Source organism: Pseudochaenichthys georgianus, chromosome 4 (genome assembly GCF_902827115.2).
Source record: "Pseudochaenichthys georgianus chromosome 4, fPseGeo1.2, whole genome shotgun sequence".
NCBI lineage: Eukaryota > Metazoa > Chordata > Actinopteri > Perciformes > Channichthyidae > Pseudochaenichthys > Pseudochaenichthys georgianus.
Window position 1 is genome coordinate 25743927 of NC_047506.1, and position 15114 is coordinate 25759040.

The following is a 15114-nucleotide window of genomic DNA, read 5'->3' on the forward strand; positions in this document are numbered from 1 at the left end:
CCTCCATATCCCTCTTTCTCATTGGCTCCTCGTCACTACGAGTCCTTTAAAAGGTCAAAAATAATAGTACAGATATTTCGACCTGTATTGCTGTTTTTACAAGTGCCAGTGTAACATTTAAAAGGTCGGAATATTATTCATGGTTCGGTTGAGTAGTTTGCTTCTTTGAAATTATCACCAAACTGTGTATGAACTGTTTAATATAATAATACTTCGCCTTTTCCTCCTCAACTGGTCATTTAGTGAGTTGGCTAGCAGCTAGCTATCTCCTCAGCAGCTGGTAGCTATGGCTGCAGTTATTCTGAGTTTCCCAACTCTGCAGGGTCTGAGGATATTCACACAGTGAGTATATTTAAGCAATTCAGTCAGTTGTGATGTTGCCTAAAGCAGTGTGCTCTTCTTACGTAGTGTTACACAAACCAGCATTTTTTTGACCTTTTTTTAGCTTTCAAGTTTGCAATGCTATTCCACGTCTGAGCTAACATGGATGCATTTGTGCAGCTATCATTGCTACGCATCACTTTGTTTATTATTCGCTGGTGCTCGTGATGGCTGGACATGACAACAGGACGTTGTTTTACCGTCAACCTCAACGTGTTGTTGAATAGGTTTTTTACCATTATGCGAGCTAATGAAACGGATAAGAGCCGAGCAAGGTTAAATAAAGGTAGCAAACTGCCAGCTAGCATGGCTAATGTTGCTGCTTGTACACCATGCACACTGTTGTGTTTCTACCTGTGACACTAGTCTTTTATATGTATTAAATTCAGCCTATTTATTAAGACTACAGTTTTCTTAACTGTATGTGTTTTGTTTTTTTAAATAGTTTTTTTGTCTATTTAGCGTCTTCTCCGTACTTTATAGCCATGCAGATATTTGAATGGCACTGAAGTTGTTGTCATCTTTCTCCTCAGAAAATTGTCATGGACCAAAAGAGGGGTGAGGTTCGTTTCAGGAGGTGAGTGAGGACATATGCACATGTATAAACAATCATGGCTCAGTTGGGGACGTGTTGTAATTTAAAAGATGTTTACATTGTTGGTATTCAAACTTTAGCTCTCCCCTCTGGGAGACTGCGGTCAAGCCAGCCTCCACTCGGGAAAACTTGGTCAAGACAGCCCGCACGTCATATTGTGGTGCGCGAATATCCTATGCATTGCGGTAGAGTCCTGGAAACACTGCCTCTGTGTTTAGATGATAATAAAACAAAAACTGTCCAGTATAAAAGACTCATCTCACTCCAGGGTGATAGCAGGACACCCCATCTAGTCACTTAGAAACAATCGGGACATTCTGATGTAGAGTTTCAAAATAAAAGACATTTGAAGTCTCATATATGAGCTATCATCCCTCTGTGTTAAAACGAGAATAAAACAAAAACTGTCCAGTATCAAAGACTCATCTCACTCAGGGTGATAGCAGGACACCCCATCTAGTTACTCAGAAAAAAATCAGGACATTCTGATGTACAGTTTCAAAATAAAAGACCTTTGAAGTCTCATATGAGCTATCATCCCTCTGTGTTAAGACGAGAATAAAACAAAAACTGTCCAGTATCAAAGACTCATCTCACTCCAGGCTGGGGATGAATTTCGTCTGTATAAGAGACTGTCTGCCCCAGCGTTTCTCAGTTCGTCTTCGTTCCAGCCGATGTCTTGCCCTGCGTATTCCCTCGTGTTGTTATTGTGGATTCCTGTTTCTCGTGTCTTCCTGGTTTGTTCCTTTATTTTATTTGTTATATTCTAGACATAATATTTAACATAAATTGTACACATTGAAAACATTTTTACCCATTACAATATAATAATATTCAAAACTAATACATCAGAATATAGACTATAGCAAATACCGTAAGTAAATACCTGATTTTTTTCTAAGTGACTAGATGGGGTGTCCTGCCTGGAGTGAGATGAGTCTTTGATACTGGACAGTTTTTGTTTTATTCTCGTCTTAACACAGAGGGATGATAGCTCATATATGAGACTTCAAAGGTCTTTTATTTTGAAACTGTACATCAGAATGTCATGATTGTTTCTAAGTGACTAGATGGGGTGTCCTGCTATCACCCTGGAGTGAGATGAGTCTTTGATACTGGACAGTTTTTGTTTTATTCCTCATCTAAACACAGAGGCAGTGTTTCCAGGACTCTACCGTAATGCATAGGATATTCGCGCACCACAATATCACGTGCTGGCTGGATTGACCAAGTTTTCCCGAGTGGAGGCTGGCTTGACCGCAGTTCTGGGAGCCTGAGTTATGGTGTTATGGTCTGAGGTTAAGCACTAAAATACCACAATTATATATGGCCATTATGTATCTTTTGCAGGGAGTTTATTTATTTAAAGTAAAAAAGATACTGTTGCAGCCGCTTATTTAAATTATTTAACAATTTCATTTAGTCTATTAAACTTAAGAAAATAGAACAATTCTAGTCCCAACAATTCAATTTGCTATTGCCTGTTTTGTTTGAACACAGTTCACAGCTCAAAGATATTATCTGTAGTGTTATAAAGCAGAAAGATAACATTGAAAAGCTGATGGCATAGATGATATTGGGTTTTTATTGTCAAATGACTAAAACCAGACGTTGATTATCCAAAAAGTTGCCGATTAGTTATCTGACTGATGTGTTATTTGTAGTGTCTGGTTTGCACTGTGGATCAAACCATTACAGCACAGTTTTGTTTGATCAGCATGTAGCACATCTGTTTTCTTCAGACCTTGGACAGTGGTGTCTGCAAGCCCTATAAAATGTTTTGAATTAGTTAGTGAGGTGTTGACTGCTGTAAAGTAAAATTGTAGACCATTATTCATCGTTAAAGTGTCTGTGTCTTTCTGCAGAGGTGGGAAGGATAGAGAAGGTGCTGATTGCCAATCGAGGAGAGATTGCGTGTCGTGTGATGCGCACGGCCAAGAAGATGGGCGTCCGCTCTGTGGCTGTGTACAGTGACGCAGACAGAGACTCCATGCACGTGGCCATGGTGAGATGATGGCTGACTTAAGTCGTGCAAAAGATGTGTGAATTTGTACACATCTGCTTCTCAGACTTTGTTGTCTTTTTTTTCTTATTTCTTCTTTGTTTTTGTTTTTTGTAGGCAGATGAAGCTTATCATATCGGCCCCGCCCCCTCCCAGGAGAGTTACCTGTCGATGGAGAAAGTTTTGGAAGTGGCAAAGAAGTCTGGATCACATGTGAGTAACCCCCTACTTGAAGTATTTAAAATAAAATGGGAGATAATTATTTTCAGGTCTTATCAACCTGTCCTTCGTGTCTTATTTCCCGTTGAGATCTCAAGGGACTTTAACGTTGTTAAACATGCGTGTTTGTGTGTGCAGGCTGTCCACCCTGGCTATGGCTTCCTGTCAGAAAACACAGAGTTTGCGGAGGCGTGTAAACAGGAAGGCATCATATTTATTGGGCCACCTTCCTCTGCCATCCGAGACATGGGCATTAAAAGGTAACACTCACTAAATATGTACATTTTCATCTTTTCCACATTTATTTAGAATGATTCATTATTTGTGGTATCAAAAGGAGGCATCATTTACTCTTTCTAAAGTTTCTTCCCCAGTTTTTTGGGTGGAGGTTTTTGATCTGCTTTGAGGGTCCAAAGACAAGAGTCTATCTCTAAAAACTATAAAGTCCCTTTTAGGCGAAGAAAATAAATAAATAGAATAAATTAGGAATGTAATTTGTGAATTTGCTGTAGTAAAATTGACTTTGACACTTATAGCAATAATTGTTCACTTTTTCTCATTTTAAATGCTTTCTCCTTTTTTAGCACATCCAAATACATCATGTCAGCTGCCGGGGTGCCAATCATTGGCGGTTACCATGGAGAGGACCAATCAAATGAGAGACTGCAAGCAGAGGCGGCCCAGATAGGATTCCCTGTGATGATTAAAGCAGTCCGTGGAGGAGGAGGGAAGGTCAGATGATGCCAAAAAGCCTAAATAACTTTGACAAAGAAACTTCAGGAAACATAGAATAACTGTGTGTGTGTTCAGGGGATGCGTATCGCACGGTCAGACTCGGTGTTCTTGGAACAGTTGGAGTCGGCGAGACGAGAAGCCAGAAAATCCTTCAACGATGATGTCATGCTGGTTGAGAAATTTGTAGAGGATCCCAGGTAAAAGTTATGTTTAATAACAACTATAATACATTTGACTCAATCAGTTAGTGCTAGTTTGACCACCTTTCCATGCTTATTTACACATTGAGTCACAATTTAATGTATGTGTCTGTCTCCTGTAGACACGTGGAGGTGCAGGTCTTCGGGGACATGCACGGTAACGTTGTCTACCTGTTTGAGAGAGACTGCAGCGTCCAGAGGAGACATCAGAAGATCATAGAGGAGGCGCCGGGGGTGAGCTAAATCAATACTGACTCAGGAGGGAACTCGTACATAAATTCAATTTCATTTGAACACTGACGGGCATATCTCTTTTGAGATTGAATGTGGATTTGCTATTTGAGTATGAAGTCATTAAATATGTTGGTTAAAAAAAAAAAAATTTAAGCGGGAGGGCAGAAAGCACAGCTTATACAGAGGTAGCTCTCCCGCTAGGCATCCAGTTGCAGGATAAAGAAAAAAATATAAATCTGTAATTAAATACGCACACAGATAAACAACATTCTATACATATGTAAACATACAAGTTAAAACAAGAAATATGAAATCTACTACTCTTTCTTTCTTGGTAGAGGACACATGTCTGTCTTTCTTTTAATATGTTAGTGAGCTAGGTTTATGGAGTTTACTGCTGCACTTGTTTAAAAAAGCTATAGTGTAAACCTCTCACATTTATCCATAGTTTTAAACAGATATGATGACTGGAATATATTTGTGTCAATTATTGAATGTTTTGACATTTTTATTTCCCTTGATTTCAGCCTGACATTAGTCCTGAGGTTCGGAGGAAACTTGGAGAGGCAGCAGTTAAAGCGGCTAAGGCTGTCAACTACGTAGGGGCAGGTGAGACCCCTGCACACCTCCCCACAGCCCCTCACCCCCAACATACGGCATGTCAACATCGTATTGTTTGTCTTCCTGTGTAGGAACGGTGGAGTTTATAATGGACGCCCAGCACAACTTTTACTTCATGGAGATGAACACCAGGCTGCAGGTGGAGCACCCCGTCTCTGAGATGATCACTGGGACCGACCTGGTGGAGTGGCAGCTCAGGGTGAGACAGGAGGGAGAGAGCAAAGAAAGAGGGAGGAATATATGCTCCACAGATTTTCTTTTTATCTGAAGGAGTTACGTTTTCAGTCACATCCAACACTGTGTAAATCTCCTCCAGGTGGCAGCAGGGGAGCGCCTGCCTCTCCTCCAGGATGACATCATTCTGAGGGGACACTCTTTTGAGGCTCGGATCTACGCCGAGGACCCCAACAACGACTTCCTCCCAGGGGCGGGGCCTCTGCTGCACCTCTCCACCCCGGCAGCAGACCAACACACGCGCATAGAGACTGGAGTCAGGGAAGGTGAGGAGTCAAGGTCTAACTGTGTGGTTGTTTTTATACTGAGGGTTTCGATTCTTTATATAACGATACAGGACTTAGAGTCCTTTATGACGTTGCCTGATTTACGTTAGCTGAACTGTCTAAACGTACAGGGAACAAAGGTCATGGTAGTTATAAAGAGCTAGAGTAAATCATTCTGAATAAGTGACAAATAAAGTAGTTTTTTTGCCCCTTTATCATGTGTTTGTTTTTCAGGGGACGAGGTGTCGCCACATTACGACCCGATGATTGCGAAGCTGGTGGTGTGGGGGGAAGACCGCTCTGCTGCTTTAAAGAAGCTGCGGTACTGCTTACGCCAATACAATGTAAGACACACACACACACACACACACACACACACACACACACACACACACACACACACACACACACACCGTCAGATGATGCTCTGCATGTCGTGCAACTAAACCTGTGAAACAAATACAGTATTAAAGGTCCCCTATTATATTGTTTTTATTCAATTTATTATATGTCTCAGATATATATACAAAACATGTCTCTGAAGTGTTTGGCTCCAAATACCAAACAGATCATTGTAGCATCCCATACTCCCCTCTGTTTCAGCCCTGTTTCAAAAGTGCTGATTCTCTGTCTGTTACTTTAGATGAAAATAAGGAGCCACTCCCCACGCCCCTCTGAGAGATATTTGGTTAAAAAGAACACAATGGTGCTCTAGGAGGAGATTCAGGTGATAAGGGGGGGGGGGGGTTACCTTGGTTGGTGATTGGCTAATGGTTACAAAAGTCAAACGATCGTTACGACATCATAAAGTGGCCAACATCTGATTATGGGCATAGATATGCCTCATAATTATTTGTGTGAACATAAAAATAATTTGTGTAAATATGTGATATGTAAAACACCATCCACAAATGCATTTAAAAGATTTGAAAACTCACAAATAAATGTGCAAGTGTAAAACGGATCTGCAAATACGCTAAATATTTTCACAAATAAAAAGAAGATCTGTGAATATCTCTTTAACATTTACAACTTTCGATCCGGCATTTGTGAATCCATTTTGTATTTGTCGACCATAAATGCGCTTGCGGATCTCACATTTCTGCTCGTGGATCGTCTTTTTACACACACGGAATTTTGAGACATATTTTCCGCCGGTCTCGGCTAAAATCTACTCGTGTCACTCGGTTATTTTCGGAAACCACGTGATGGCCTGCTGATGACGACATTTCCCTCTTGACTGAATACACAACAAACAATGAAGAAAGAGTTTTATCTGGGCTGCCAGCTGCTTCCCCGGGACCCGAAAGTGGCGTATAGCCCAGGGGTGCCCAACCAGTCGATCGCGAGATGTGTCTAAAAATAGAACTACAATATTCTGTTTTATCGTTAATGTCCTATAACATAATCTTCCCGTGCCAGAATAATGCACTTGAATGCACCAAAGCTTTGTGATTGGCCGGCGTGACCCCATGTGTGGGGGCGTGGCTGGTGGGCAGTGGGCACTATTTCGCTGACGTTCGCCGTGTCAACAGGAGTGACAGTCCGCACACAAACAAGACCGCAATTATGGCTGAAGCAAAAAAGCCCAAAATATATAATTTTCACTCCGAGTGGGAGGGTGATCATTTTTGTATCTATTCCAATTCAAAGTCCATCTGTCTCATCTGCAATGCGAGCCTGGCTTTATCGAAGAAGGGTAATTTAGGAGCGGCATTTCAAAACCGTGCACAAACGCTACGAGACGGAATTCCCTCCTAATTCTGCCCTACGCTCCAAAAGGGGAGGGGCCTGAGAGGACAGCTAAATGCACAGCAGTCCATTTTCACCAGGCCAACAACAAGAGCAAGGCTGCTACCATAGCATCTTATCGTGTCAGTCACGTTCTTGCGAAACACATGAAGTCTTTCAAAGACGGCGAAGTTGTGAAAGAAGCTTTCCTGGAGGCTGCCGATGCGTAATAAAAATAACAGTAGCATTTCAACAGGTTTTTGATATGATAAAAACTCAAGTTAGATACCGTTATTAATCAGCTGTAAGTTTTAATTTGTTTGAACTTATTCATTATAATTATTGTACAAAATGGTATAAGAATGCAAACTTAAATTGATTATAGTCTATTTATTATCAATTCAGGTTAAGAAGCTAGTGTTGCTTGCATCCTATTTTAAAGGCATTTATTTTTATACTCGACTAAAATGCAACAAAAAAAGGGTTTGATTCTATTAATGTTGTCTCTTTTATTGCACTTTGGCAGCAGATTCCTGTGTAGCTTCATATCTGAGTTGTCTTATTAGTAAGCCTCATTTATACTTTTGTAGCAACACTATTTTTGTATAATAGCAAAGAAAGGGTTCAGAGTCTTTTCTTTTTTCCTGTGTCATATGTGGCAGCACTGTTCAATGTTTCTTGAAAACATTACCCACTGTAGTATGTGACGTGTGGATAAACTCCAACTCTGTATCAACAACACTGCTGTGTAACTTCAGTTAAATACTTGTATGTGTGTAGATTAGAAAGAGGTAAAATAAAGGATCTGCAGTATTTTATGGAGTATTAAAAGTCAGTTTTATACAAGTAGTGTGTATTTACCTGGTAGTAGGCTGTCAGTAATGGCTACACCTCTCTATTTGGACTGGTAGATCTCGGCAGACTGGCAACTTTAAAAGTAGCTCTCGGTTCAAAAAAGGTTGAGCACCCCTGGTATAGCCTGTACTTCAACATCAACGAAAGTGCTTGATATATGCTATATTGATCCAATAAACTAACACAAACTAACTGTATCACTATAACATGATGATGATGGTGATGAAGAATGCATCTAACGTTCCGCTGTTCATTATAATACAACAACAGAGCATTACACAAACCATCATGCTCTTACTTTGAAATCATGCGGAAATGTAGTCATCAGCAGGCCATCACGTGGTTTCCGAAAATAACCGAGTGACACGAGTAGATTTTAGCCGAGACCGGCGGAAAATATGTCTCAAAATTCCGTGTGTATAAAAAGACGATCCACGAGCAGAAATGTGAGATCCGCAAGCGCATTTTTGGTCGTCAAATACAAGATGGATTCACAAATGCCAGATCGAAAGTTGTAAATGTTAAAGAGATATTCACAGATCTTTTTTTTATTTGTGAAAATATTTAGCGTATTTGCAGATCCGTTTTACACTTGCAAATGTATTGATGAGTTTGCAAATCTTTTAAATGCATTTGTGGATGGTGTTTTACATTTACAAATCACATATTTACACACAAATTATTTTTATGTTCACACAAATAATTATGAGACATATCTATGCCCATATCTGATCAGCTCATTTTCAGACAGGCTTTTAAATAAATGGATCGGGACAAAAAGAGGGAATCTTTTTTCCTGAAACGTTCAGAATCTCTTTAGAGGGGACACATGTAGATGTATAAAAGATATGAAAGCAGTTAACTAAAGTGTTACAACAAATGAATGAAAAATTGCCTACAAATAAGTCATGGCTCTGTGATTTAACGGTCTCTGCCTCCTCTGTCCTCAGATCGTGGGACTGAACACTAACATTGACTTTCTGCTGAGTCTTTCCGGCCACCCTGAGTTTGAGGCTGGAAACGTGACGACCAGCTTCATCCCTCAGTACTACGCCGACCTCTTCCCCGCTCCCAGGGCTCCCTCTGGGGAGACCATCTGCCAGGCGGCCCTGGGCCTGGTGCTGCAGGAGAGGAGACACACACAGGAGTTTGTACAGGCCTCCAATGGTGGGCGGAGAACACAACACTTATCTACCACGTTTGATTTGAACATTTATATAAATGGTGTAATGACGTGATTTGGGTTTTTTTTCAGACCCCTTCTCCCCGTTCGGATCCAGCAGTGGCTGGAGGAGCAACATTCAGTATAACAGAAACATGACTCTACAGCTGGGAGACAAAAGTAAGTCAGAGGGCTATCGTGGGCTTTACTGCCCCCTAGTGGTTACATTAGAAAGGGAGGGGAGGATGGGAGAAGAAAAAGAAAGAATCCCAGGTGATATGACTTTGTCACTTATTTTGAATTATTTACTATTTTTCTCCACTAAATGCACTACAGACTTTGGTTAGCAGCATCCGACCAGAGGCAATTCAAATATGGTTGCAATAAACCTCAATTATGATCAACTATCTTTGTTATACATTAGACCATACAGTACATCGTGAAACATTTCCTAAAAATGTCCTTTTTTGATCCCATCAACAGACCAATGCCAAATATATTGAATTTATTATGGCAAAGGAAAAGAGCAAATACTCAAATGTATGCATTACATTCTTTTTTAAATAGTGGTGTTTATTTGTTGTTCTATGGACTCCAGCACTTTCATGGCAGGATTACTACACTTTATTTTCTAACTGTCATTTCCTTTAGACACAAAAGCGATTCAAATAAGTTACTTTAACTTTAAGTTGGAAATGTTGTGAGTGCCTTTTTTACAGGCAGATGAATAAAGTCAGACTCATCACTGTTTCATGACTGTTTGAATAATGAAGTTCAGAGCTGATCTTCTCTGGCAGTTTGGTAATGAACTCATATTCATTATTCAGGGTCCTGTTATAAATGTCACGGCAAAAGGCAAAATGTAAATCAGTGATGATGATGATGGTTAGCTAGAGGCCCCCTTAAATAACTTTCCTCCTCTCAAACCTGTTTTACCAAACTTGTCTTCTTGTTTTTGTTGTCTTTTAGAAGTGGAGGTGGTTGTTGGGTACAGCAAAGATGGCAGCTACACAATGCAGGTGAGCTAGAGTGTGTCCTGTATCTCAAATGATAAAAAAACTATCTTGGTGCTTTAATGAGAAAAAAATGATTTATGAAAGTGGCAGTTCACCTTTTGGTATTATGACATACTAGCTGGAGCTCACGCTGTTGTGATGAGTTTGATTTACTTTCCTTTTAATTCAACGTTTTTTCATTTGAACGTTGAGCATGCCTGATGGACGTCAAGAATCATCTGAATCAAGGGCAACTAATTAGCTTTTTCTGGACCTTTGAATCCAATCTGAAAGTGATCTTTATCAGGAAGCGGAGTACCTGAACTCCTCTCACTAATGATGGCTGTGAGATGCTCTTACAAAATCCAGAGAAAAACCTGGACTTTTGAGTTTAAATCATAAAAAGTAAAGAGTTGGGTGAACCAACAGCAAATCCCTTACATTAACTGTATGTAATGTTTTTCAACCTTCATGTGATGTTAACATATTTAATCCATCAGCTTGGCGACGAGGTGTACCATGTGACCGGGGAGGTGGAGCTGGAAGGTGGAGCGTCGTTCCTCCACTGCTCTGTTAACGGCGTGAAGTCTCGTCCCAAACTGGTGATCCTGGACAGCACGGTGCATCTGTTCTCCATGGTATGTCCTGCCAACACTAACTGGAGTCGCCTTAATGTAGCTGCACATTTTTCTATTTTTATTTGTACTCATCATGTCTGTTAATGCTTAAAATGTGCTATCTGTTTTTGATTCAAATTGTTCTTATACAAGTTTGTTATATCGATTAATCTGCCTATTATTTAGTTCAGGAATTAAAAAATGTTGTCCATTAAATGCAGAAAAAGGTGAAAAACGGTTGTCGCATTATCCTGGAAACCATCATTAAGTAGTTTGATTTGCCTGATAACTAAAGAGAACCCTTAAAGTAAATGTAGCAACACATAAGATTAAACAATTCATAATTCTTCTCTCTTAAGTAATATTGTTTCTCACTCATAAATCTAATTTAAAATGTGTATTTGTTTATTAGATAGCTTGCCCTGTTTACAGTTGATTTACTGCAGGTTCAGTTCCCCAAATAAGAGATGTTATAACTCCTCTCTGCAGGAGGGCAGCTCGCAGGTGTCCGTGCCTGTCCCAAAGTACCTGGCGGCTGTGAGCGGGGCGGGGGCCCAGGGCGGAGCAGTGGCCCCCATGACCGGGACCATAGAGAAGGTGAGGATACACTTTTAATTGTATAATAATAAGCTGTAGCTGCTCAGTCTTCGCTTCTTCTTCTGCTTTTTCTCAAATAGCAATTGCAGAATAGAATAAATGACAATTATAACACACCTTGTTGTTGTTTGTATAAGCACTGTAATGTACTCCTTCTGATCAAAGACAAGTCAACCTGGGAAATAAATGCAATTTCTTCATCCTTACATTTGATTTATGGGGACACCTCAGTGTTTACCTGAAATGAACCGGCAGCCAGTGTAATAAACTGAAGGAGAGAGCAGACTGTTCAAAATGATGGCAGTCAAAGTAGACCTGGCCATTACATTTTAATTGATAATTCCAGCAGGAAGTAATAAAGACGGACATTAGTTCCTCAACAACATATGTATCCTCTGGAGTGAGTGTCCTCTGTCCAAAACAACTCTGTGCTGTGTTCAGGTGATGGTGAAGGCCGGGGACACGGTGGCTGTCGGAGACGCACTGATGGTCATGAACGCCATGAAGATGGAGGTGTGAGACACACACACACACACACACACACACACACACACACACACACACACACACACACTCTCTCTCTCTACCATTTCACATTTAACACACACTGCTGTGTTTGTACTAAAGTTGTTTCTGTTTACGCAGCACACGATCCGGGCCCCTAAGGCAGGTGTGATCAAGAGGGTCTTCTTCAGCGAGGGCTCGCAGGCCAATCGGCATGCTCCTCTGATCGAACTGGAGGAGGAAGAGGAGGTGGAGGAAGGGAGCAGCCAGTAAACAGACTCAGACAAACAACCACGCCCTAAACACACACTGAAAGGTGGCAGGGAGGCGGAGCTAGTTAGTGAGACAGCTGCAGGGGGAGGGAGTCTGGAAATGGTTGGTGTTCTGAAGATGAGACAGGGTCTGGATTAGACAGAAAACCCTAGGGAAGGGTAGAAGCTGGTAAAGTCACCTAAAAAAAAAGTTTGGGCTTGACTTGTGTGTCAGCTGCTCGGTAAACACCACATCAGTTTCTCAGCTGCCTTACACACTTTAGAATAGAACTTTTATTTTGATTTCTCTTTCTTGTGTTTATATTCTTGAATCAATGAAGCTCTGGCAACTGTTTGCCTTTTCCCCATGTCTCTTCTCTTTGTTTCTGTCAGTGATGTTAGTTTAAGTTACACTGAACAAAAATATAAACGCAACACTTTTGTTTTTGCTCTCATTTTTCATGAGATGAACTCAAAGATCTAAAACATTTTCTATATACACAAAATAACCATTTCTCTCAAATATTGTTCACAAATCTGAAAAGATCTGTGATAGTGAGCACTTCTCCTTTGCCGAGATAATCCATCCCACCTCACAGGTGTGACATGTCAAGATGCTGATTAGACAGCATGATTATTGCACAGGTGTGCCTTAGGCTGGCCACAATAAAAGGCCATTCTGAAACGTGCATTTTTGCTTTATTGGGGGGGTCCTGGGGGGGTCCGAAAACCAGTCAGTATCTGGTGTGAGGGGTAGGGTTAGGGTAATGTTGTGAATCGAGTGGCCTGTGTTCGTCGTCCATAACATACGCCTGCCCATACCATAACCCCACCACCACCATGGGCCACTTGATTCACAACATTACCCTACCACTCACACCAGATACTGACTGGTTTTCGGACCCCCCCAATAAAGCAAAACTGCACGTTTCAGAGTGGCCTTTTATTGTGGCCAGCCTAAGGCACACCTGTGCAATAATCATGCTGTCTAATCAGCATCTTGATATGCCACACCTGTGAGGTGGGATGGATTATCTCTGCAAAGGAGAAGTGCTCACTATCACAGATCTTTTCAGATTTGTGAACAATATTTGAGAGAAATGGTTATGTTGTGTATATAGAAAATGTTTTAGATCTTTGAGTTCATCTCATGAAAAATGAGAGCAAAAACAAAAGTGTTGCATTTATATTTTTGTTCAGTGTATCTTGTTCAGAACAGTGAGTACTTCTTGGTCTTTACACGGTGACGGCATTAAACACTTGTGTAAGCAAATCTGATAAAGTGTGAAATTAGAAACCGTTCTTTCAGAATTAGTGCAAACTGTTCAATTGTGCTTCCAGACTGACTCTCAACTCTTCATCATTTCCCCTGAAAGTGTGATTATTATTAAAAATAAAACGGATCTGCTCAGCCCCTGTTGTTGTTGTTGTTGAAGAGATTGTAGCCTGACAAAAAGAAAAAGGTAGAACAACACTACAAAATGATGAAAAGATTCCCATTTTCTGAGACCTAGTTTGATGATGCCCTGTAAAGTATGACCTGTGTGTCACGGACAGGAGGAGGTTTCTGTGTTTCTGCTGATCGCTCTCTTTTTACTAACTTGTGTTCTGAGGCCTTGTAGATTTAAACTGATGATCACTTGTGTTCATTTTGCAGATGTGACAGATGACTAGAAAATACTGTAATAAAAATGTTTCTAAAGTATGCACAGCATCAAGTCATTCTTGTTGTTCTTGAAGTGTTTGAAGGTGGGTTGCTTAGTTTGACACATTTCCCTCCTCCTCTTAATCCTTTTGTCATGTATTGAGCTTTACCAGCCTTGAGTCAGATGCTTAATTAATACGTTGTGTATGACAAACCATTACATCCTGTTTTTATTACATACATACTAGAACATTTTTGATGACCTCCTATAGTATGATGTTTTAAAGAAATGTTTTTAAAAGATATACCGGTACTATACTGACATTTTAACCTGTTAAGCCCCAAAGCCCCCCTCGGCGGGGGCTTTTTTTTTCTTCTTCATGACACTGTGTCTCATGGGATCTTAATATTTAAGAACCTACCTATTAATGTGTTATACCAGATTAACGGGAAGAATCTCAGCTAACTGACGATACAAACCATTTTAACCAAAACAAGTCTCATAAGAAGCATCTAAATGACCCCTGAGCGAAAAATGCTAACGCACTTTGGCACAGAACTCAAGATAAAAGATACCCTTATTACTTATCGTAGCTGCACATACAAGATATCCGATTAAAGCTGCGGTTCCATAGATTATTTAGGTATATAGTATCATCACCGAGTCATCCGAACTCGCGACAGGGGAAGCAAACACAGACATCACAACATATAACTTTACGGAGCTTCTCGAGAGATCGTCTCACCCTGCTGTCAATCTGATCAAAAGACGTGTTCAATAGCATTAAAACGAGAACAAATGCGGCTGAATCGGGTAATCCATAGGTTGATAATGTTTCCGTGGATTTGAAAAAATTATTTATAATCCATAATTCCAAAAGTTAGCTGCTAATGGTAGCCACCAGAGTTATCACAGCTTCCGGTCTTGGCTATGCGGCAGTCTCACAAAACCATTACCAAATAAGGAGTATGTGGGAGTTCCCCTCGATTCCATTGGCTCTGACGGTTAAAAAGAGATGTCAATCAGCAAAATCGAGCAAGGGGGGGGGGCAGAGATAGGTCAAATCCACCCAAATGACCCCAGAAGTGGGTTTTTTGTTGCTAAACCTCTCTAAAAAGGTCAAATTTATCTTGTGTTGCATCAATCTTGATAGAGGGTAATTATTATATGTTGTAGTTTGGATTCCTAAAGCTTTTAGTGGTGGTTTTCACTATAAGTAATCTTTTTTTTTTGGATGGACACAATAATTTACATTTTTTTACTGTGTTC

At 40.5% G+C, this 15114-nt stretch overlaps 1 protein-coding gene across 2 annotated transcripts; it reads left to right on the plus strand.

Moving 5' to 3' along the window:
- Window positions 1-41: 41 nt before the first annotated feature.
- mccc1 (methylcrotonyl-CoA carboxylase subunit) lies at window positions 42-12663 on the plus strand. 2 transcript variants are annotated; one of them, XM_034081772.2, is made up of 20 exons: window positions 42-124; window positions 244-342; window positions 915-958; window positions 2842-2981; window positions 3096-3191; window positions 3336-3457; window positions 3782-3929; window positions 4008-4129; window positions 4255-4366; window positions 4894-4975; window positions 5059-5186; window positions 5304-5487; window positions 5722-5831; window positions 9024-9240; window positions 9329-9415; window positions 10205-10254; window positions 10731-10868; window positions 11337-11444; window positions 11886-11957; window positions 12090-12663. In XM_034081772.2, the coding sequence occupies exons 2-20, from the start codon at window positions 287-289 to the stop codon at window positions 12219-12221; spliced, it is 2148 nt and encodes a 715-aa protein (XP_033937663.1). In that variant the 5' UTR covers window positions 42-124; window positions 244-286; the 3' UTR covers window positions 12222-12663. The 2 variants fall into 2 exon arrangements, with proteins under 2 accessions (XP_033937663.1, XP_071059038.1); XM_071202937.1 differs by lacking the exon at window positions 42-124 and adding an exon at window positions 126-142.
- Window positions 12664-15114: the final 2451 nt, after the last annotated feature.

Coding starts and splice junctions, on each gene's coding strand:
- mccc1 (XM_034081772.2), top strand. CDS start 287: ATGGCTGCAGTTATTCTGAGTTTCCCAACTCTGCAGGGTCTGAGGATA. Junction 3,458..3,781: donor CGAGACATGGGCATTAAAAG/GTAACACTCACT, acceptor CTCCTTTTTTAG/CACATCCAAATACATCATGT. Junction 11,958..12,089: donor TGAACGCCATGAAGATGGAG/GTGTGAGACACA, acceptor CTGTTTACGCAG/CACACGATCCGGGCCCCTAA.